Genomic DNA, 25,366 nt, shown 5'->3' on the forward strand with positions numbered 1-25,366 from the left:
TTTTGCAATATAAATGAAATAGAATTCCATGGTTGCCCCTTTGTTTTTCACTGAGGCAACAGACATTGCTTACACTTCACCCGTTACTGCTTTTAATTCAGCTTCCCGGTTTGCTATTTACTATCGGAATTAAACCATCTCATCTTCCCATATTTTCAAAAGCAAGACAACCACTTGTTGATGGCAACATCAACAGGGGAGCCATTTTTCATATTGAAAAGGGGAGGGACTCAACCTATGAGCCTTAGCAAAGTATTGTGAAAAACAGCTTACGTAGCCCCACCCCATGTAGGTAGGTGGTGGGAGATTTAACATGGTAGGAATTCTTGGCTGCAGTGCCACTCACAAGACGACGAGAAAAGGCTGTTCTAGCTCAGGCAGCTTCCCTAGGGCTATCTAAGTTACAATGGAGGCCTCACTGCACACTAGCTGCTCTTTAATAGTTTTGCCAATATGTCAGATTGAAATTAATTAGGCTTTCTTTATCAGCAAGATGCTACCAAAACTCTTCTTTCCTTAATGGACATTTTAAAATAAAACAACAGACTAAAATAGGATTTACTTTGAGTTACTTACAGTGCTGATCACAGTCTACTCTGGCAAAAACTACTTGATTATTATCTGGATATTCTTCCTTAATGACATTGGAAGCTTCCTCGAAGATAGGATGCAGCATTTGGCTGAAGCGACACCTGTTGATAGTCAAAGACAGCAAATACATCAATAACTTTCAAATATTTTACTTTTATTGGTGACTCAGTGAGAAATTGTGATTTAGTAGAACATCGATTTTATGAACACCAATCTTCTGAATAACCAGTTATACAAATCATTTCTTCCTGACGGGAAAAAAATATCACATAACTAAAGTGATGTCAAAGAACAAATTGACATCCTCTTCACATTTCAATGCCTTGGAAATTGCTTTGCAGTGGTTTGAAGCACAACAAGAAAATGATGGATTGTAATGTACTGCAATTTATGCACCATATTTGCTGTAATTTTGAGATGTTCAGTTTTATTAACTTCTCAATTTTATAAATTTCTCAATCCCCATTTAAAAGCTCATGAAATAGGAGCTCTCCTGTATTTTAGCATGTGAATATGATCTGGTGGCTTTGTGGAAAATGCAAGTATGTATTTGTGTAGGACTCCGTTGGTAGCCATATGAAAGTCACAGTAACATTTCCACCTATACAAGGAAAAAATAAACTCAAATAACGCAAAAAGTTAGTAAAGGGAATATGTACTTGTGATTAACCCAACAAATGATTGAATGACACCATTCACAAAAGACACCTGTAAGATTCAGCTGAAAAATAAACACACATTAAATGGAAGATAGTTTGAGGACTGCCAAGCTCTTCTATCCATTTAAGTCCACAGAAAGTGAGTTCTATTCAGAAAGTCAAAGATTCCTTCCTTTTCCTCTCTTATTTTACCCTAAGTGAAATTAACAAAAAGGATTATCTGGGTTTCTCATGACTCAAGTAATCTGCAGCTAAAATGGTCAGCTCATATAAACAGTGCCACCAGATTCTCATTGGAAAGGGTATTGATAACGATACCTATTGCCTTAGATGGCTGAATTCAAAATCTCAAACTAAAATTTTGAATTTAAGATCATGGTGTGGTAACATGTACCCAGCTAGCGAATTCCATGGTTCATTTCTTGCAGTGATGTCCAATTTTCAAGTGAAGTCTTGGAGAGAGAGCCTCTCTTCTGCTTTGGGAAAAAGGGGTGGACATGATGGAAAAAAGTTATAAAAGCCTTGGCTCTTTGGAGACATTTTCATTATATTAAAACTTAAAACGGACACTACAGTAAGTACAATAAACCCATTACTTATGTTGGCCTTAAATTTAGTTTATCTTCTACTGTCTCCACGCTTTCTGTTTTTGTTACGCTGCAGAATTTTGTATTGACGATGTATATGTGCATTGTAGAAGCTCCCAGAGGCAGCTGGTTAGAGGAAACTGGGCAACTTGTTTCAGATTAGCACGTTAGTGTATTTTTCTACTAAAACAATAAACCGTGAAATACTGAAGTACTGACATTAAGTGGATATCATACTTCTCAGAGTTAACATCTCATTCAGATAAACGGCAGTTTATCTTCCAAGAGCTGTTGTTTACAGCAACAGTTCATTGGTTTGCGCTGTTCACATTTTTAAGACCATCTTCTAGGACTAGAAATATTTGTTTTAAAATGAAATCTTAAGGGCTTGTACACTTGCAAACTTACACCAAAAATAAAACAGACTGAGGCCTTGTCTACACTTAAGAAGGTCTGCCATTAAAATATGCCAGTAGAGCTATCGTGGTAACCCCAACCCCAGCATAGATGCAGCTTATACTGGTAAGAGTCTTTTGCTGGTAGGGGTTCTTAAGCCAGTGTTCTGAACAGAATATACTATACTGACAAAAAGGACTTTTGTGCTGGTATAATTGTGTCTATGCGAGGGTTTTTTGCCAGCATAGCTACGTTGGGTAGAGGGTGTGATTTCTCTACATTCCTCATTGACAGCTACGCCAGCAAAATCTAAGTATAGATCAAGCCTTAGCTTTTTAATACAAGTTGTGTTACACCATCCCTTAGGGCTTGTCTATACATGAAAATTATTCCTGAATATCCACATGGAGTTATTCCAGAACAGATAGTGTGCTTTAATTTACAACTTTCAAGTGTAGATCAGCCCTTAGATGCATGACTACAATTCTTTGCCAAGACAGGAATTCTGTAGCATTGGGGAAAGGGCTCCAATTACAAGTTTAGAAAATAGTCAATGGGAGTGACTTAATTTATCTCACTGTACCCATTTCTAAAATAGGGATAATAAAGTACATCATAGGACGGTTTTGCAGATTAATTAATTAGCTGATATTTGCATGGTGCTCTGAAAATAGACAGCATTATTATTGGGGCAACTATATAAATATATATAAAGAAGATTGGATTTGAAAATATAAGATCCTTTTCAAATATAATTTTAATCTCTTGAGAGCAGTTGAATGAATTATCAGTAAATAAAATCTGAAAAGGATTTTTAAAAACTGCTTTTGCTTCCTTCTGAGATACACATGAAGCTTGTCTCTTCCAATTAATTTTTACCTTAGGAATGCCAAGTCTAATCTTCCTGGAAGACCTCTGATTTCTCAGGATACATACTGTTAGCGCTCCAACCTTAACTGAAGGAGTGAGGATGTTTTGAATTTAACACAGATATCTTCTCCCTTAAATGAATATTAGTCATTGGAGCTAAAGAGGACATCTTGTCTCTCAAAATTTCAGAAAATAATGTACCCACTATAGTTACAAATAACACTTAAAATTTAAAGCATTAACAGAAACATTAATTTCTTTTTCCAGTATGATAATTTTCTATATTTAACATCACTTTTCAGATTGTTGGTTTCACTGAAGTCAGTAAATTTCTCCAATGCTGAAAAAAAACTTTATAAATATCAAGAATGGAGCAGAACCACCTTTTAATTTTTCAAAAATCAGCATATTGTATTTAAGGGAGCTCTATCAGAAATGAGATTTTCTTGTAATTAATCAGAAAAATACTAAACATATTAATTTTAACAAGAGTTTTAAAAGTTTAACCAGTCTACCCAAAAATGCTTTCCCTTCAACTGCTCAAGTTTCAGCCTCTTGACTCTTAGGATGTCATAATATCACTAATTTTCTACTTTGATAATCTTCCAGAGTAGACAAGACTTGATTTTCTAAAGCAACTCTCTGATGCCTTTTTTTGTTGTTGTTGGGGATGGGGGAGGAGAAAGAGAAATAATATCTTTTAGACAAGAGGTCAGCAACCTTTCAGAAGTGGTGTGCGGAGTCTTCATTTATTCACTCTAATCTGAAAGTTTTGCGTGCCAGTAATACATTTTAACGTTTTTTAGAAGGTCTATGTCTATATTATATAAATAAACTATTGTCGTATGTAAAGTAAACAAGGTTTTCAAAATGTTTAAGAAGCTTCATTTAAAATTAAATTAAAATGCTGATCTTAAGCCATTGGCCCACTCAGTCCGCTGTCAGCCTGCAGTTCCGCGGGCTGAGTAGGGCCGGCAGCCAGGACCCTAGACCAGCACTGGGCTGAGCATCCAGCCCTACCTTCTCCCTGGTTCAAGCCCATTCTCTTCCTCTCTCTCTGCACTGAGCTGAGGGTGGGAGTGCACTGAACACAGGGCTATGGGGTTCAGGTGTAGAGTCTGACCAGAGCTAGAATGAGGGAGGGAGGGAGCTCAGGGTTGGGGCAGGAGGGCTAGCTCAGTGGTTTGAGCATTGGCCTGCTAAATCCAGGGTTGTGAGTTCAATCCTTGAGGGGGCCACTTAGGGATCTGGGGCAAAAATCAGTACTTGGTCCTGCTAGTGAAGACAGGCAGCTGGACTCGATGACCTTTCAAGGTCCCTTCCAGCTGTAGGAGATAGGTATATCTCCAATTATTATATTATTATAGGAGGTTTGGGTGTGGAGCGCTTATCTGGGCAGCTCGCATTTGGTGCAAGGGGTGCAGGTGGGAATGTGTGTGGGGGGGGGAGGTGCAGTAGCTCCCGTTTGGTGCTCAGGGTGAGGGGTGGTGATGTGAGGGGTCCAAGAGTCAGGGCATAGAGTGTGGAGGGGGCTGGGATGTATAGGGGTGCAGGAGTCATGGCAGAGGGCTGGGGGCATGTGAGGAGAGCGCAGGAGTCAGAGCATGGGGTGGGGGAGCTGGGTATGTGTGAGGGTGCTGAAGACAGGGCTGAGTGTGTGTGTGAGGGGGTGCAGGGATCAGGGCAGGGGGCTGGGTGTGTGTGTGAGGGGGTGCAGGGGTCAGGGCAGGGGGCTGGGCATGTGTGAGGGGGGGTGCAGGGATCAGGGCAGAGGGTTGGGGAGGGGGTGAGGAGCGGGGTAGGAGTTGGGATTCCTGGAGTCCAGGAAGGGGCTGGTGTCTGATGCTTGGGGGAGGAGTACTGGGAGCGAGGACTCTGGATTCCTAGGTTTTCAGCTGGTCTCTAGTTGTTCGAGGTGGTGGTGTGGGGGGGCAGACAGAGAGTAGGGCTCTGGACTCCTGGGTTCTGCCCTCACTGCTGGAGGGGAGCAAGGTCCAGTGACCTAGGGTGGGGAAAGAGGCACAACCCAGCTGTTCCCAGGGTCCAGCAGGCAGCGAGCAGCAGCCCCTGGGCTCGGGTTTGGGCTGTGGCCTGCCCCATTACAGAGCCGAACTCATCCCGGCACCAGGGCTCCAACCCCAGGGCAGCCTGCCTGAGTCCAGGGAGTGGGGCCAGCCGTGCTGGGGGCGGGCGGACAGCACAGCTAGGACCCAGGACTCTTCCCCACTTACAGGCCTCGCGGGCGCTGCAACTCCTGTGGGGCCAGGTCCCTTTTCCTGCCTCTGCTAGTGGGGCTACTTAGACTTCGCGGACACCAGGTAGCGGTATGGACATGCTAACCCGGAAACACAACCTCCCGCCAGAAGTGACAGAGGTCAAGAAAGCATGTGCAAATGCCGGCAGGAGAGGTGGAGAACAGCGGGCTGGGTAGGATTTTTAATGGCACACAGCTACCTGCCGGGGTCCTAGCCTCCGGCCCCACTCAGCCCGCTGCAGGCCTGGGTTTGGCAGTGGGCTGAGCAGCGCTGGCGGCCTGGACCCTGGCAGGCAGCAGTGTGCCATTAAAAATTGGCACGCGTGCCATAAGTTGCCGACCCCTGTTTTAGACTATCATTCATTAGAAAGGAGCTCAAAAACTTAAGAGGATTTTCCCCCCTCAGAGAACAGCTTTTTGTAGAAGTTATGGCAATATTGATTAAATATTTACTGCCATTCACTATCATTAAACCAAGTTTTTTTCCCTGGCAGATGTCCTGATGAAGCACACTATACTGCATACATGTAAAGTATTTTTATACGAAAAACAGTGAGAATTGGTTTGAAAAATGACAAGTATTGTATCTTTGATTAGAATGATAAGATGTGTTACGATAGAACAGGACAATTTCCAACACGCAGAGATTTTAACATGAAGTAGAAAAGCTTTTGACACTTACCAATCAGCATAAAAATTAACTAAAGCAACATCAGCATTGTCTGGAAAAAAAAAAACATAAAACAGTGTCATGTTCTGATGCAAACATTAGTTGCAACATTTAAATCAGAGATTATCTGGGCCAGAGCATACACAAGGAACAAGAACAAGAATTTCCAGGTTATGGAGATGACAATCCAGTTGCTGTTACAAATTTAGTGAATGGGAGGAGTCAACTAAAATACGGCTATGAATGGGTACAGTCTATATGGGAAGAGAAAGGGAAGGGGTGCCATTATGTCAAGTGTATTTACAATGTCAAGCTAAATTTAGACAATTAGAGTTAAGTTCTTTGCATTCAATACAAAAAATTAAACAACAAATCAATAACATTTAGCATCTGTGACAGACAAAAGTGAGAAGTTTCTAGACCTCTATCAAGTTGCTCCAAACCAAAGGATATGGTACTTATGAGGGATGTTAAATTACACACAAATGGGCACACATACACACGCAAAATGAAAAGAACATTTAACATTTAGGTTGCAATGTTGAGCATTCAAAAAGTTTAGGAAATGCCGGAATTAAGGTTGTCTATGAAACCTTAATTTGGTCCCATTCTGTGTGTGCATTACGAAACAATCTTCTATACATGAACATATATTTTTTCTACAAGTCCCCATCTCATTTAGTGTACAGAATGGATGATGCTCACTTAATGAGCAGCCGTTCAATATTTTATTTTCTCCTCATTGTTCGATGTATGGCCCTAGGCCTTATTTACTGCACAACATTTAAATTATGGCCTAAAGTCAGAATTATTAATTTTCTAATGAGCTTTTCTGTTATGCTTATCGCTATGGTATCCAAGTCTTAAAGTAGTTAACGTTTATGAACTCCAAAACTCCGCTGTGAAGAGAAGGGGAGAAATCTTCATTTTACAGATCGAAAAGGAGTACAGCGAGATTAAGGTCAAAAGTAACCACAGATTTTGGGTGCCCAGTTTGAGATGCCTATGATTTTATTTTCTGTGGTACTTAGCATTACATAGAACTTTATATGTCCAAAGCACAGCTCCCATTGACTTCAGTTGCAACACAGTGTGCTCATCTCTTCCACAAACGAGATTGCAAATGAGACCCCAAGGTCTCAAGTCAGGCACTCAGAAAAAAGAAACACATGATTAGCAATCACCTGTGAAATATGTGGTTTAAGTGATTTCCCCAGCATAACATAAGAACTCTGTGGCTGAGGCAGGGATAGAATCCAGTTGTGCAGGGCAGCATTCAACTCTCTTAACCATGTTATCGTCCTTTCTCTTCCTGCAATCCCATTTTCATTCAGTACACACCGTTCAACTTCTGTAACAAGGAGGCATGGGCCCTACAGACAAAAGCCTCAATACACAAACCTGATTCATTCCCAGAGCATGGTCCCTCCTGTGCACTGAAAGAGGTAGGGTGCTGTATTAAAAAAATATTAATTTAATTCTAGACTATCATAATGCATATGTTCCGGGGAGTGAAATTAAAGTTGCACAGGCAACCTTTATTCTGGAATTTCCTGGGTGCTCAGCTTTGCAACCAAAATGTTTATTCAATATAGCTGTATGTGTAATCTTCTAGGTTTTTAAAAAAACAAACTGAAGAAAAAACAAAATCCATCATGTGGCATCATATTGACATTCACATGGTTCAGCAGCAGGGTTAATGCTTTTTGATCCACCACACAGACCTCTGTTCCTGGAGCTGATGGAATACATGATAGTAATAGTACGTTGTCATCCTCTGTGTGAACTAATATTAGAGGGGGATGAAATACTTTGCCAGTGGGTTTCACAAATACTTGCCAACAGCAGAACGAAGACACTCAGGAATCCCCATTCCAGGTCTGCAAGAGTGTGTACTCTAGGGGGCCCACATAATTTTATATGTTCTGCTCAAGCTTTACCCCTTCGGTCCTGTCCCCTCCAGTCTGTCACTGGCCCAGTTCTGTCTCTTCCCACCAATGGCTCCTCATCCGAGTCTTTTTACCCAGGAAGTCCTAGACTCCCCTGAGTACCAGTCTGCCCCTCCCCACTTCCAGTGTCTCTCACTTCCAATGTCCTCTCCTCAGCTCCCACTGTTTCTCCCCACACCACACACAAATTCTCAGGCCAAGTCCCCTTGCCCAGCCAGTCGCAGTTCTCCCATTCCCAGATCCCCATCCTGTCTCTGTGAACCGACCTGTGACTGGCTCCCAATCTCTCCTCTGAATCTCCTACACCTCTCCTATTTCCAGTCTCCTTTGTCAGTCAATCCCAGCTTCCTCTTCCCCTTCACATCCTGCCCAGTTCCTCATAGGGCTGGAATGAGAATTGCTACTCTAAGGAAGTATTTAATGTTGGAATTTGTACAAAACTTCCTTTTTTTGAACCTGCCATTAACATCATACTACAGAGATAATCTTTTTGCTCACACACTCATATATGCACAAGAAAGCCTTCCTGGAGGAACTCAAGGCTATGGTTCACTTGTTTAACATAGCAGTTGAACTATGGACTTTGCACAAGTCAGTACAGTAAATTCTATTTATTGACTTTTTGGATCCAAGATAGTGATAATCACATCCACTTTGAACCTGTCAGGTCCCAGATAGAGGACTGAATTTTGCAACAGCAGACCTCTTTTCCGAGACAGAGACACTGGAAAGTCCAATGCTAGATTAATCAGACCTAAAAGCCATAGCCTCTTAAGCCAGAAAGAAAGAGAGTTATGATCTCTCCTTCTTGTCCTTTGTACTGTCCTTGGGAGCAGTGGAAGAGGTGGGAAGACATATAGCAGAGACATTGCCTAGCTTTGCAAGAGGTCATTCACCACCTCATATGCTGGGTCCTGACACAGAGAGAGACCAGAGTGCACTTTACTGCCGTTTCTAGAGGCAAAGAGGTCAATCATCACCCCCATCAAAATGATTTATAATGGGTGAGGACATTTCTAGGTGCAGGTTTCACTTTGCTTAATCTGACTTTTGCCACGTAAATCTTGCTGTTCATCTTCCCTTTAGTAGACAGTGCACATGGAGATAGAAAACTTTGTTTCACCCAAGACAGGAGAAGCTAATTTTCTCTGGGGTAAGAATGACTGTGTTATTCCTAGTTTACATAAAGTACACCAGACACTTTGACTATCAGAAATGGAACAAATCTTATCTATGGAAGGAACACTGCTCCAAGACACCATGAGTTCTAGCTAGTGTATGCTGTGCTCTCCTTGGATTGAACTGGGACCTGAATGAGCCCCTCCATTATCTCCAACTGGCATCTGACCTAAGGATAGGTCTGCCTGGTTTGCTAATGGTTGGACCTGAGTCTCTGCACTCATCAGTTGAAAGGATGGAGAATATACAATGGGACCTTGAACTCTGCCAACATATATGATTGGGTAAAATATATAGGAGACAGCAGAATTACTGGATAGGTCTCATCATGAGAACTCTGTTTCATTGAAGCATGCCTGTGTATGAGATTAGCATTCTCAAAAGGCTTCAATCAGAATTGGATTTAGTTTCTGACACACCACTGGTTTTCTGTTATGGCTATTTTCATATTCTGTTAACATTGTTCTGAGATGAGAGCATGTACATGACAGTATTCATCACCATCCCAAATCTGTGACTGAGTTCCCTGGCACCATGTGTCTGTGTGCATCATGTACCCAAGGTGCTACAGAAAACGTATCACACTGTGCAATTGTGTCAAGCTCTCTCTGTGTATAGTTCCTTGATTAAGAAAGTTCTCCAGGAAGAGAGAAGTGAATTTCCTTTTTTTCCTGAAAGACAGTATTTAATACCACCATAATCCAGGAAGATACCCTTGGAATATTTGTCAGATCAAATGGCAGTGACTGAAATCAGGAAAGGAAAAGAGCTGACATCCATAAGCAAAAACAAAGAATTGTCTGTGTGATAGTAAAATGGAAACGTGAAGTTAAGGCTCTCTCAATAACTTGTTTAGATGGAGTCCTGCTGTTTGTTCCCAGTGCTCTGAGTAAACAAATACAATTTGGAGCAGGCTGTATTGCTTTGACCTAAAGTCAATGATGGATGGTTTCATTCATGTCCTGGCATTTGCATGGGTTGCTTGAGACTAGGAATTGAACAAAGTTGTTCCTGTGGTGGTGGTGATTATTATTTGTACGACCACAGTCCAGTAGCCCTAATCTTGCATAGCTCCACAGAGTACCTTCTCTGGACAGTGTCCAATGACCTCATTTTAACCAAAGCTGTAGGTGGCCATTTGCTTCTGTGATGGGGTAGGCTGCCCTTCAGGGCAGTAGGGCCTAATGGTCAGCTCACACCATCACCTGGCAGTCTTTAAGGATCTGGAAGATCCAGCACAGATATACAAGAACTTAAAGGCAGATAGAGAGGAAGTGGTCCCAGGAATAAGTAGTGACTGGGAAAAAGACAGGCACTGTTTCTTTGAGGGCCTGGGACCAAACAACTGGCCGAATGAGCAGGGCGAGGCTCCCTTCTTTCCTAACCAAATCGGGGACCAACTGGGAGAAGGGGACCAGCATAAAGGCTGTCTCCTTCCTCAGAATAGGGACATACATCAGCAAGAAAGGCTGCCTGTTAAATCCTCCAAGCTAGGGGACTAACTGGAAAGGATGTTCAGCTGAAGGAAGCTCACATAAGCCTTGCAGCTGTCTTAAACTATAAATCCAGCTCCCAGAGAGAGGTGTGGGATGGGGAAAAGACTCCTGAATGAAGGAGGGAAACACTGAGTATGCTGAAAGCAAGGGGCCTAGGATACAACCTCACCAAGAAAGAGAGCTGAGGGGGAACTTCTGTTAGACGGAGGGAAATACTGACTACTCCGAACCAGAGAGCTGTGTGAGATATAATCCTAATTCCTGAGAGGGTTGAGGTGAAACTCCTGTTTAAAGGAGAGGGGTACTGACTGTCTTAAGGCAAATAGTAGAGAGGCTGTTAGCAATACAGTTCAGCTGCTGCAGAGAGGAGCTGAGAGCAGCTTTGAGGAAGCGCCTTTGTAGCTGGCCCCAGGAGGAGCCTCAAGGAATCACAAAGTCAAGGCAAGTATAGCAGAGTCTGCAGATTTTGTGAAGATGCTGATATGCAAGGTAAAGGTAGGAACAACCAAGGGAAAATGGTGGTGGGATTTAAGGAACAGTACTTAGCCACCTAAGCAAGGGTCTCTGGGCTGGAACCAAGAGATGGTACATAGGTGTTAAGAATAAAAGAAGCCAAGAATGACAAAGTTCCAGACAGAGGCTGGGAGACAGTCTTGAAGACCATGAGATTGTGAGTTTCCTATTTTCTGGCCTTTTCTCTTAACCCCAGAAGGGGAATGGACTGAGCAGTGACCTGGCTGGAGGGCTAGGCCACATAAAACAACAGATCATTGTGGAGCCAGAACAGCTAAAGGGAGCATTAGAATCACTGCAGTATTGCACCTGAACATGAGGAGATGATTTGGAGATGAGTGGCTCAAGCATACTCTCAAACTGAAAAAATCTGGTATCAAACCATCTGTGTGTGCACGCATGTGTGTGTCCATCCAACTTTAGATAGGGCTAGTTGGGAATCATGCAGATCACTCTGATGGAACTGAGGGCAGCTACAGTTCTCCTGTTGTACTTCTCCTGTTGTACTCATATCTCCTGTTGTACTTCAGGGACTGCTCCAATTTGCCACATGATCTATATTCCTTTACACAGTGTCTGGGAGGAGCCAGAATTGTAAATTGACATTTCTGGTGACTCAGTTTCAGTTTTCCATAATTTCCCATTGTATCACTAAGACAGCTGGTAAATAATCTGCATCAATAATGCATTTGAAGGACCAAAGTCCTATGAAACATATGTAGCCTCCTATCTTTTTCAGACAGAAGCACTTAGGCCATGGGAGTTTTAGGTTGAGAGAGATCATACTAGCAATACTGTCACCAACATTAGTACTGCTTGTGAATGCATGTGGAGGGACTTAAGGTACTAGTGACAGTTTTGTTTTTGCGCTGGTGTTGAGTTGGTGTGATGCCATCTGAAATTTTTCATGACCAAAGGAAAGGGCTGAGGTGATGCTTGTCTGGACTTGGCACCTTTGTTAGGACCTATATATTAAGGAGGGCACTGTGATTTAAAAATCTTCCCCAGTTCAAAATGCTAAGACCCTGACTACCGGGGAAGAGAGCTATTACCATCAGTAGTTATACCAGATTTCATTTGGACTGGTGCATGCTGAAGAAACTCCTGGTCTTATAATATGGAGGCTAGGAGGGCTAGAAAGGAAGAAATGGTGGGAAAAGAGGCCCCTTTATTGTTTACTTTTCCTTCCACATCTTGGCTACTTGCCGCTCTCATCACTTCATTGCCAGCTACTTAGGGCGGCTGGAGGGGGAGGGCTGGAATGGAGTTGGCAGTGAGGCGTGGCAACTGCAGCAGAAGCCAAGAACAATAACCTGAACATAAGGGCATGGCAACCTACAGCAGAAGGTGGTGACAAGACGTAGTTGTAACTTTTCTATGGCTCTGTAGAGGTCCTCCTAAGTATAGTGTCACAGCACTCGATACTCTGCCTAAAAGAATCTGTCTTCAGTGCTTTGTTTAATTATATTATATAATTTGATTCTCTAATGCTGATTTGGACAGCTGGTCTTCCTCCTTAGGGAAAGGATAATTTCCTATTTTTGGTTATACATGTGCACAACTAGAGAAATCAACATAGATCTGTGGCTTGATCTTTTCTGCAGTGATCTGCTATACTGTACTCTGTAAATGTGAGCAGGGCTGTGCCGCTTTATTTCTTCTTATAATTCTGCTTCGGAGAGGGCCTGCAAAAATAGGCTCATAATTAATAAAATTAGTGTGATCTTGGTAACTACCATCTGGAAAATAAGATTTTTACCTTTAGAAAAATAATAGAAAAAATACTGAGGGCAAAAACCATTTAAGCACAATAGCACTATAGTCAACAAGCAGCACTAGTTACCAAGAAAAAAAAACCGCGTGAGACAAACCAGATTGGTTTCAGACATAATTACAAAGTTACTACATGAGACAAGGTGGATGAGGTAATCTCTTTTATTGGACCAACTTCCGTTGGTGAGAGATACAACTTTTCAAGCCACGCAGAGCTCTTCTTCAGGTCAGAGTTACTACATAAACAGAACACAAAATGGATTTCAGAAAAGCATTTAAATAGTGTTTTCTTGAAATCTTACTCTCAAAATTAATAAAAATTGGCTTGGATTCAAATCCAGACTGAAACAGGCTGATAGATTAAAAACAAAAAATGATAAAATACAAGGTATTGAATGTACTCCTGGGGGAATTCTGCACTACTGTGCAATATAGAATTTGTGCAGAATTAATGTTCACAGAATTTCATTTTCTCCTGCAGAATTGGTGCTGCACAGTTGCTGGCCACCACTAGGGGTGGCTGGATCCAGCAGAGCCCAGCTCTCCAACTTGCAAGTACAGGACACTGTCAGGGGGAAGGGGAGCTAGAGGATTCCAGGCAGCTGCAGTTCCCAGCATGTCCTGAAGGAAGGAAGTGGTGTGTAGAAAACTGCGTACAAGATCAGGATCCAACATCTGGCTGTTTCTCTTTCTGGCTCTGTGAAAGGGGAGTGGGGGGGAGTGGGGATGCTGGTGTCTGGGCTGGTGGGGCACCCCGCAGCTGGGCTCTGTGGCAGGGCTAGGGGGTACAGGTGCCTGGGCTGGGAGGATGCTCCACAGATGGGCTCTGCGGGGCAGGGAGACCGGGTGTCTGAGATTGGACAGGTGGAGCTTTCCCCCAAGAAGTGCCCAACAAAAGCATAACAGAGAAACAGGAACAGGGTTGTCATAGGTGTTTCTTTAATTCTCTGCTCCTAAGAGAACCCTTTTTTTGTTGTCTGTATTGTTACAGACATATTTACTGACTGTTATTTTTAAATAAATCACCAAAATAATTGAAACTGATGTGATATTTTGTTTTGTTGACAAATAAAATATGAAGTATTTTAAATATTGTGTGTAGAATTTTAAACTTTTTGGTGCAGAATTCTCCCGGGAGTATGAATTGAAGAGGGTGGATGGAAACAAAACGTCCATGGGGTACTGAAGAGGTAAGTGTGAGGTTTGGCCATATTTAAGATTTTCTCTAATTACCTTTGAGGAGTGTGTCTATGTGGTGTTCAATAGGCTAAAGAACATTCACAGAAGACGTAGGAATTTAAAGTGGCCCAAAGAATCATGAAGCACTTATTGAAAAGGGTAGTAGGATGAAATTAAGAAACTGACTATTTAAAATGTATATCAGGAAAAAATGACGAATGTCTTTAGAAAAGGGCTTCCACCATTTCCATTGTCAGATTACCACTTAAGAAATTTACAACTAGAGTGGCCAATTCACAATCATACGGTAACTATACAAAACAAGCCTGCAGTACTATACAACCTTTTTATTTTACAGTTCTAATTTCTGGTAGTAAAAAGCCACTTTACTTTACCTATTTGAAGTGCACAGAAAAATTTAGTCAGGCAAAGGACAGTCAAAAGTTTACCCTTACGCAAATTGGGTATCTATTAGGTCCTAGATGAAGAATGTTCAGGCAAGGAACATACATCTGACTGCATAAAGCAAACACAGTAAGACAGCAATAACTGATTTGTCAATTTTTGTCTGTGTATTTCAATTGGGTGAATAACTGTGGTGTCTGGGTACCACTTACAAGAATAAAAGCATAATTTATCCAAGGAAGACTACTAGGATCTTTTGCAGGTTTCAGCTGCTTGATGATCTCTCTCAAACATTTGATTGACAGATTGTTGTTATATAAAATCTTCCTGTGACACCCTGGCACACTCTTATTCACCACTGTCATATAATTAGGATATGTTTTGCAAAAAGTATGCATTGTGAGGTATCATTCTAAAAGTCTTGATCTGCTAGACATTAATACCTCATTGGATTGCATGTGCTATCATTGTACGTGAAGCTATGAAGTTCGGCTATGTATATGAAACATGCTGTGAAGTTGAAAACACCCACAAGTAGCCTTTCAGGTACAACAGTAAAAACGTCTAACAATGTTAATGGCTTATTGAGGAAATGCACACAAGCACAAGGATTACCCCAGGAACTGTGTACAATCAAAACCTCTCAGAGACAGCACTACACAACGGGAACTGTTTGACCCAGGTCACAGCAGAAGAGCTTTCCAGCAAGTGGGAAGAAGATAACATGGGGGAAATGACATCATGATGGTATCTCACTCTCCCTACAACAACACACCTGGAAACACCTGAGGAACAGAGACTGAACTGGAGGAAGTGATGGTCCCAGGCTAAAGGGATTTCTAGCCTGCAGATGAAAACCCGGGAAATCTAAGCTGCAAAGCAAAGGCTTGTGGCTCAAGAATCTGCCAGCCTGTTTATCACTCAGGGTGAGAATTTGCTAATTCATATCCAACCTATCTAGTACGTTAAGCTCATTTTGCGATTTTGTTTATTTAATAGGTAATCTGCTTTGATCTGTTTGCTATCATTTATAATCACTGAAAATCTATCTTTTTATAGATAAACTTACTTTATATTTTAACCCAAACTAGCGTGCATTTGACTAACGCAGGGGTAGGCAACCTATGGCACAGGTGCCAAAGGTGGCACGTGAGCTGGTTTTCAGTAGCACTCACACTGCCTGGGTCCTGGCCACCAGTCCAGGGGGCTCTGCATTTTAATTTAATTTTAAATGAAGCTTCTTAAACATTTTAAAAATCTTATTTACTTTACATACAACAATAGTTTAGTTATATATTATAGATTTATAGAAAGAGCCCTTCTAAAAACGTTAAAATGTATTACTGGCACGTGAAACCTTAAATTAGAGTGAATCAATGAAGACTCGGCACACCACTTCTGAAAGGTTGCCGACCCCTGGACTAAGGCATCTAGGGGAAATCTCAGCTTGGTTACCACAAGCTGTGCGGGGTCCTCTTCACATTAAGGGAAAGACAGACTGGGTATTAAACCTGTATACTGGCCAGATTTGACCAGGGAAGGACGGTACTACTCTGGGTCCTAGGTTGGGAAGCTGGTGGTCGGAGAGCCTGCATGTAACTGCAGCTGGGTGCGTCCGTTCTTGTGTGAATGCTGGTGAAAGTGCAAGATTGGAGTATTCTGCAGCTTGTCACAGCAGCACAGTGTGCACAGGAGCCTAGGTTGGTGGGTCAGAGGGCTGAGTGGTATCCCAGGTCTAGGTGGCACCCGGGGGGATCCCGTCACACTTCGAACATTCTCTAATAATGTATTCATTTCAGACATCAAGTTTTTTCTTAGCCTCTTAAAATCCTAATTTAAACAACTGCAAGATAATTTTCTAAGTAACCCGTTCAGAGAATCAATTCTGGACAAAAACACTTACAAAAGTATAATACTTAACACTTCTATTTATATAGCAATTTTCAAAGCACTGTTCAAACGTTAGTCTGACAATAACCCATGTTTTACACACAAGTAAAGAACAGTTGTAGACACATGCAAAGACAAGAAGTTTTAAAGTAACTTACTTAAAATGTCATCTATGTTTCCACTGTCTAGACTTGTTATTTCACTTCTTGCTGGATTCAAAAGCCAAGACACCTGTAAAAAGAAACAGGTTTTAAATCTGTATTTAACATTTATAATGTTTCAACATCGATAAATAATGCATCTCACAGATTTTAAACATCATAGGTTAAAAATGACAACACATAACACAGCAAAAATTCAAGTAGTTTCAGAAAAAGGCACTACACATTTGTTAAGTAAACTTTATTTACCTATGTATAAATCCCTCATGAAGTTAAAATATTATCTGGTTATAATCTATTCAATTTGTCTCCCTATTCTTTCAGTTCTAAATATGTTCAGTAAATATTACAGGTAATTTCTATGCCTTGAAGAAAAAAAAATCTCTATTCAGAAATTTATATTTTTTAAAACAGAGACCAGTCCATTTACTCCTAGCAGTGAAATGAAAGCCACATATTAGCAATCCAACTGTCGTACTCCACAGAGAAAGATTTAGGAATACAGTGTTAGCCCACCTAAGAGGTTTTTGTTTTTTTGTTTTTTTTTAAGTTGCAATTGTGCCCAGCTAAACTAGCTATGTTTTCAAATCCTCATTTTCTATGGTTCCTCACATCTCTTCAGTCCTTGAATGTAATGGCATTCAATTGTATTAAACGTTTATAGAACCTATCACCATGACAGTTAGATGCTTCAATTACAAAATTAAGTTACATATAGAATCATGCTGGACTCAATGTAATTATAATGGCAATACCAAGTTCTATCCATATTTACTTACCATTTGTTTTTTAAAAAAAGAGTCTAATAGCGTGATTAGCAGTTAAATGTAGAAAAAACATTTCAAGCCAGACAAGATATAATCAAAAACAGATGAGGTTTTGGGTATCACATTGCCTTCCATTCTCCTCTCTGCAAAGATTAAGATTCCTCTGAGGGGCAGGGAAATCTGGAAGGTAGAGAGGGGGCAAAAGCACCAAAAGAAAACATATGAGAGCTAGACAGTTTCACTTGCAGCTGTGTGAAGAAAACACACTAGCTTAACAATTTCACTTTTTGTGCATAGACACAGGGGTTGAATGGTCTCCTGCAGAGGCCATTCCTAAAGCAGAAATCAGCAATCACAGAAGGGATGGCGGAATAAAAGACAAGACACAGCACAGCTAAATCTTCACTGACAAAATAGGAGAAATTTTACCACAGGATAACTAACGCTCATTAGCTATCCCACTGTAAAAACATAGTGGAGACAAGACACTGTACTTTTACCACAAGGTAAATGGGGCAAGGTTAACCCTAGGGTAGTAGGAGCAGCAAAGAATCCTGTGGCACCTTATAGACTAACAGATGTTTTGGAGCACGAGCTTTCATGGGTGAATACCCACTTCGTCAGATGCATAAGATTGCTGACCTCATCTAGTTACCTCGTTCTGAACTGTACAAGTGCCCTATCTCCATTTAGGATAGTACAGTGATAAACTATTGTGTGATGGTTATCTTGCTGTTAAAAAAAAAATAGCGAGATCTTTGCGTCAATTAAGACAAAGCCTTAAAGGAAGAGGTGGACCAAGAATCCCAAGAAAGGTGGAGAAGGGAAAAAAAATAGAAACAAAATTGCCTCATTTGGGATAGAGATTGAGTTTATTTCGGCTCACAATAACAGTACTTGCAATGATGTACTTGTAGCATAAATGAGATTTACAGTCCCAAATCTACTTATACTTTTCAAGTGGTATGTGAAGGAATGTTGGCAAGGTCTCTTTTTTTCCCTGTTGGGATTATCTAGCTTTTATTGTCAATTCCCATTGAGCATCTAGAATACTGATTTTAGGTTTTCTAGATTCCAGTATCAACATAATTCAAGTGACAGGTCTCCCCTAGATGTTAGGAACATTGGAATGTCCACTTAAGCACATGTAAATCAGCTTGGAAAACCAAAGTAACATGTAACAGTAAGGCATTATCTGTATCACTCAACCTGGTCATTTTTGATTTTCTAAAAAACAGTGGTATCTAGGGAAAAGGTTATAGAAAGCAAGATGTTTATTACAGAGACAGTGCATCTACATTAGCTATTTTTCAGTCCCTCTCTCTGGGGACTGTTGAAGTCTTGAAATTCTATTCTAGTCTACATAGGTTCTTATACCAGGGTCATCACCATGGTATCAGAGGGCCTTCCAGCTAGGTATTAAGCAATGTGACTATACATCTGTCTCGCTTATTGTCTTGTTAGGGAGAATAGTTTGCGCACTGGGGTGTCTTGATGTGGTAGAGCTTCAGTTTCGGTTTTTTAAAATGTATACATTACTATATATTTACATTACAGAAAGCAAGGTCAACAAAATGCACCTTGCACTTGGAGTGGAAGGTGGAGGCTTGTGATGGTCCTTAATTCCTGGAAGAGTTCATTCCACAGTCTCAACCAAGCTCCAGAAAATGTTCTGTTTTGCTCCACAAATTAGATTTACCCTTACTGTAGAATTGTGAGGTCCCAAAGAGCTAAGTCTGAAATTATTTTCCTGAAGACTACTGGGTTTTGGGACTACTCTCCTGTGATGTTCTTCCCATTGAGACAAGAACATGATATCCAGATATCTTCTTTCATTTTACTCCACTTGTGTAAGACATATACAACCACAGTGATATTGTTAGATATTACCACGCTGCTCTGGTTTTGTTGGATGGGCTGAAGATTAATTAGGGACAGCTGAACTAACTCCAGTTGTAATAATTTTAGAAGGATGATAAAGAGAAAAGAGAATCACTGCTTGAAAAACCCAAGAAAAAACCTCCAGAAAGTGGGACCTTCTAAGATGTACCATACAGGTCTCCAGAGGAACCTTTGTGACAGGCTTCTATGTGATTCTCCACCTGCACTTTGGTTTCAGCATGTCAGATCCCCTGACATATCCACTTGAAAGACTTGAATTTCTTAAAGCCACAAATCAATCGTTAGCACAGTGTTACTGTAGCAGTGGCCAGAACTTCTGAAAACAAATTTTATCACCTGCATGTTTATTGTGGTAACCTGGTTTCAGAGTCAAAATATTAGTTTTACATTATCATGGTGTTTAGTAAGATATGCTTACTTTAAATGGAGCAGGAACTCCCTAAGTTTTTGTATTTATATTTGTAAAATACACCTTATCACCAAGTGAATGTACTTAACTGAAAACCAAGTACAGAGTTCACTGACCAAGATAAAACTATGCCCCAATCCAGAGAAACAAAATATAAGCTAGCATTTCCCAGTACAAACACCTGAGGCAAATCCTTCAAAGAGAGGAGCCTTAAAGCAAAACTAATATGTTTGGTTGCTTCCTCCAAGTCTGTTATTGCATCAAGGTTTAGTACAACTAGCTGTCTCTCTTGAAACAAAGCCCAAAAAACAGAATCTTCAGATACTGCAGTGAAGATAGAGTGGCACTTACACACTCATTTCTCATTTTTGTTTAAACTAGTGTACAGTATACCTTTCCCAAAAGCTCCATTAGTCTGAATCTACTGAAATATTCCATTTCTCATGAACAGTATAGAAGAATGAAGTCCAATATTTTTCTAAAAAGTTGTGATATATCAACATATTGACAAAACAACAGCTGAGGATGCCAAAACCTTCACAGTGGATGGATAATAAGGCTAAATGTGAAAAAGGAAGTGTCTATCTTCTCATATGAAACATTATGTCAATCAATATGCAAAGCTTATGTTCAGTTCAGAGGTTTTTAATATATCAACTGCCCAAGGCAAGAAAACATCGCCTTTTGACCCAATAATCCTGCTGTCCCATGAAATGAAAGTTTTTTTTTAAAGTACTAAGAATATTAAACATGAAGGGAGATACCGTTTCCTTATTTAAATCGCTAAGAAGCTACACAGTTCTGACAAATTTTATCTTGGCTTCTAGTGAAGTCTATGAATGCCACCCTTGGGCAACAAACAAGATTCTCTTGAGGAAATCATCTCTGAATGTCAATTGCATTCTTGTTTAAAAACAGGCATTGAAGGTATGCTTTTAAAAGCATGCTGCTAAACAAAATGTGCCAGAACAAAAATATTTTGGTAATCAGAAAGTAATTGTACATTTAAAAATATTTATGTAGACTAAGTAATAATAAAAAAGACACCTATAAGACCTCTAGATACCTTGACACTTACTTAATCTTATAATAGTAGAATACACACAGAAGCTCTTAAAATCAAACATCCAACAGGAACAAATTAACTCAGCCAATGAATCCATTACAAAAACCTTTTCACCAACAGTTTCATGGAATATACCTTCAATGGTCTCCAAGAACTTTATCATATAAATGACTATTATGATACTTACTACTAAGCAAGGGCTATTTTAGAGTTTCATTGGGTCTGTTTGTAACCTCATAACTTTCTAAAAGGTTCTTCTTGTAGTTAACTTAATACTTTGTTTCAACCCAAATGTAATTTTTGGTGGAAAGTCTCAGTGAGACCTGTTCCCCTATTCTTGAGAGACAGAAGAATGGGGGAGGGGAGAATACTTCTCAGCACGAAAAGGAGACTTTTTGTACATTCAATACTTAAAAATGGACTGATCTTGAGATAAACATACACGTAAGTAGAACATGGAGTAATCTGGGCTTCTTATTAACAGTTCCTATGTACCTTTTGATGGCAGTTTCCTCCTCTAAAAGTTTCAGTGGAAGAGCAAGCCAAGTATGGTCAAAAGGAACAGGATGTTAGGGCATATCTACAATACGTTCAAATCAAGGGAACTGCATATAACACTGAACCAAATTGTAGCATCAGTGGTACTTTGCTCATATTCCATATACAGGCTAAAACCTTGGACATGCCCAATGAAGACCACAAATTTGAACAGATCTGCTGACTTGGCTGTACCTGGTATAGGTGGGACTTTAGGGTAAATATAATGGAAAAAGACAAGATAAAGTTGGCTGATCTTAATAAAGGACTTGCCACACTGGATTACACCATGATCCATCTAGTCCAGGATCCCATCTCTTGCTTCAGAGCAAGGTGCAAAATACCCTATAGGGGCAGTTACAGAATAATGTACACAATAGAAAAAATAAAGTCTCCTACCTCTGTCATGCAGGGTTTGACTTATGCCCTGAAGCACAAGGGTTTAATATCTGTTCCAACCTCAACTATGCACCATTTTGTTTATCCTAATATGACAGTAATGTTACTCAATACCCACACTGCATGTTCAGATTAATGAATTCCATGTTACTACAACTTTACTTTTTTCTCTGATTATTAAGTGACTCTTTCTGCCACATTTTACTCTATTAATTGCGGTTTGTACACAGTAATTGCTAACTGAACAGAAGAGGCAGACCTGGATAGGCAAAATGACCATTTGTCCCTAAATTTCTTATTTTAATTACTTCCTTGGAAAAATACTGAAGTGGTTTAAATGAGTGTGTGAATAAGACAGTTTTAAAAAGCAAGCACTAGACTAGACCTGTGGTATTTCAGGTTCTCTTTCTTTTTTGAAATTCACATAATGAAATAGAGGTCTTCACTTCCAACGTAAACTGTTTGGAGGATATAGGTAATCTATTATTCCCTGGGGTACCATGGTTTCTAATAAGCATTGCATTTGCAAGGCAACTAACAGCAATAGCTTAGTTTATTCTCACTAAACCTTTCATTTATCTTTCTTTCTGCTAAAGGCACATGACCAGCTGCCTCTCCTCTCTACCAGGAAATTATTTTTGTGCCTGGCAAACAGCTCTATCCTATTTCTAATCCAGATTGACATACTGGAGCTACTATCAGAAACCCTAACCCCACAGGATTCTGTGGCTGACTTTCAGTTCCCAGGTACATTTCCCTTTCTGCACAGCGCTAATCTTCTGCTGCTTTGAGATTTGCATTAACCTGGCAGGCAACAGGAAGCACAAGGGTTTGCAGCCTGTTGTAGCTGGATACAAATTGTGAGCAATCTCAGGAGAAAGTAGCACTGAAACTGACAGTGCAGGCAATTCAACCCTTAATTGGAACAGAAACACCAAAGAGTGATCCTGAACATTCCCATAATTAAGATTTATTGAATACTGCCAGTCCTTATTTGGTGATTAAGCACAATACTGTTTGCTATGTTTTGTACTATAAAGAGGTCTCTAGGAACATATCTCTTCCTAAAAGTTTTTACTGAAAAACAATGTGGAAGCAGCAACTTTTCATAATTACAACATGAAAATATTTTTTCTACTATTCATATTTTTGTACAACAGCTATAGCTACAACTTGATCTGAAAAATATAAACATAAATAAAGCCACTAAAAAAAAAATCTATTTACTGTAGTTACAATCACTAATTTGGGACAACAGCTAACACAAACCAATCTAGATTATTTGTATTATGTTTTCTTATTCGAACCTGGTATTTCTAGCCTTATATTTAGTAATTATTGTGAGAGCTGACATATCTATTTGGGCTAAATTGTTCTGTAACAGTTGCCCTGGAGTCATTAGACAAATAGAGCAATATGTTAAATATGGATAGTTTTAGATATATATATTTTTTTAATTAAAAAAGGTAGAATGCAACTGGAGCACCTGAAAAGCTTTGCTAAATGCATTGCAAACCTTCTGCTACCCCTATAGACAGGAAAAGAACATATCTGCTCCATTTTACAGAAGTAACCACAACAGTGGGGGATTAAAAAAAACACAAAAACAAAAAAAGGAACCAGATGCAGTTCAGACTTTTTCCAGTTGCAGGAACAAAAGTTCCATTTAGCCCCTCCAAAATGCCACCTACACAAAAGAAAACCCAGAAAGCTCTTTGAAAGAGACTGTCTTGATCCCTACAAAAATTGGTCTCACCAATACGAAAGAAAGTGGAGTCATTTTGGGAAGCTGTCATCTTAAGCTAAAATTGTTCAGTAACAAACAACAATTAGACCATATGCATTCTTTGTTTAAAGTAAACAAAAAAGCTTGAAAAGAACTAGCCAAACTTAAAATCATTTATCAAACAGAACTCTTTGCTGGAAAAAACACCAAGAAGTGTAAAATCAAGGCAAGATTTCAAATATCTTTGAATTTATGAAATTCCAGATTGTACTGATTCTGCACCCCAAATCATAGCAAATCTTATCCTTAGGTGTCTGGAATTGGCTATGACAAGTGATCCTATTCAGGTGGAAAGAAGCTGGATTGTTATCATGACGTGTGTGACAGGAAGAAAATCATGAAAAAAAAAACGATCTAGGTATCTAAATTACTACATATCTCCATTACTACAGTACACTAGACTTTTGCTGCTTCATTAACCAATGAGCTAGTCAGATTCCACCTTTCTAGAAATATTTCCTAATTAATTAATTCAATCTTCTGGATTTGTTTTGATAGTTCTAACTAGACTGTTATAAGGCTTTTCAATACATTTTTATCTATTACATTTAAAAAATATCTTTCTTTGGAAAAATAAGGTAGGGTCAGTTCTGCTGAAATGCCTTCTAAAATGCAATTAAAAAAATAAGTTGTACTTGAAGTTTGTGTTTTTTATTAATTTGGCTCCACAACAAATCCAACTTTTAACATTCTCTCAAAAAAAGTGTAGGTGCTTTATTATTAAACAACATCTAAATGAGACTCAAGAACCACTTTCCCTAGAATTAACTGAATACAGAAAAGATGACATTTCATTTTCTATTGACATTCCCTCCCTAGATGAAGCCATGCCTCAATTTTTGCTTTCTCACTTTAGTATTTGATTAGGTAGCCATGACCATCTATGTCAGGAAAATAAAGTTATTAACTGGATTTTTAAATCTATAACAACTAGTCATCACTATTATAAGAATACAAGAACGGCCATACTGGGTCAGACCAAAGGTCCATCTAGCCCAGTATCCTGTCTTCTGATAGTGGCCAATGCCAGGTGACCCAGAGGGAAAGGACAGAAAATCATCAAGTGACCCATTCCTTGTCGCCCATTCCCAGCTTCTGGCAAACAGAGGCTAGGGACACCATCCCTGCCTATCCTGGTTAACAGCCATTGATGGACTTATCCTCCATGAATTTATCTAGTTCTTTTTTGAACCCTGATATATTCTTGGCCATTACAACATCCTCTGGCAAGGAGTTCCACAGGTTGACTGTGTGTTGTATGGAAAAAATACTTCCTTTTGTTTGTTTTAAACCTGCTGCCTATTAATTTCATTTGGTGACCCCTAGTTCTTGTATTATAAGAAGGAGTAAATAACACTTCCTTAATTACTTTCTTCACACCAGTCATGATTTTATAGACCTCAACCATATCCCACCTTAGTCTCCTCTCTTCCAAGCGGAAATGTCCCAGTCTTATTAATCTCTCCTCATACAGCAGCCATTCCATACCCCTAATCATTTTGGTGCCCCTTTCTGAACCTTTTCCAATTCCAATATATTTTGTTGAGATGGGGCGACCACATCTGCATGCAGTATGTATAGTTGGGATTATGTTTTCCAATGTGCATTACTTTGCATTTATCAACTCCAAATTTCATTTGCCATTTTATTGCCCAGCAACCCAGTTTTGAGAGATCCTTTTGTAGCTCTTCGCAGACTGCCTGAGACTTAACTATCTTGAGTAGTTTTGTATCATCTGCAAAGTTTGCCACCTCACTCTTTACCCCTTTATCCAGATCATTTAAGAATATGTTGAATAGGACTGGGCCCAGCATAGACCCTTGGGGGACACCACTATTTATCTCTCTCCATTCTAAAAACTGACCATTTATTCCTACCCTTTGTTTCATATCTTTTAACCAGTTACCAGTCCAGGAGAGGACCTTCCC

The 25,366-nt window shown here is 40.0% G+C and overlaps 1 protein-coding gene across 1 annotated transcript in view; it reads right to left on the reverse strand.

Moving 5' to 3' along the window:
- Positions 1 to 25,366, reverse strand: part of ERP44 (endoplasmic reticulum protein 44) — a 119,934-nt gene that overhangs the window by 74,239 nt on the left and 20,329 nt on the right. Inside the window, exons 2-4 of the mRNA XM_050938242.1 lie at positions 16,570 to 16,642; positions 6,040 to 6,079; positions 577 to 692 (exon numbers count right to left, since the gene is read on the reverse strand). Coding sequence (XP_050794199.1) covers positions 577 to 692; positions 6,040 to 6,079; positions 16,570 to 16,642 — 229 coding nt within the window. The remainder of the gene's footprint in view (positions 1 to 576; positions 693 to 6,039; positions 6,080 to 16,569; positions 16,643 to 25,366) is intronic.

Source organism: Gopherus flavomarginatus, chromosome 2 (genome assembly GCF_025201925.1).
Source record: "Gopherus flavomarginatus isolate rGopFla2 chromosome 2, rGopFla2.mat.asm, whole genome shotgun sequence".
NCBI classification, from domain to species: Eukaryota; Metazoa; Chordata; order Testudines; family Testudinidae; genus Gopherus; species Gopherus flavomarginatus.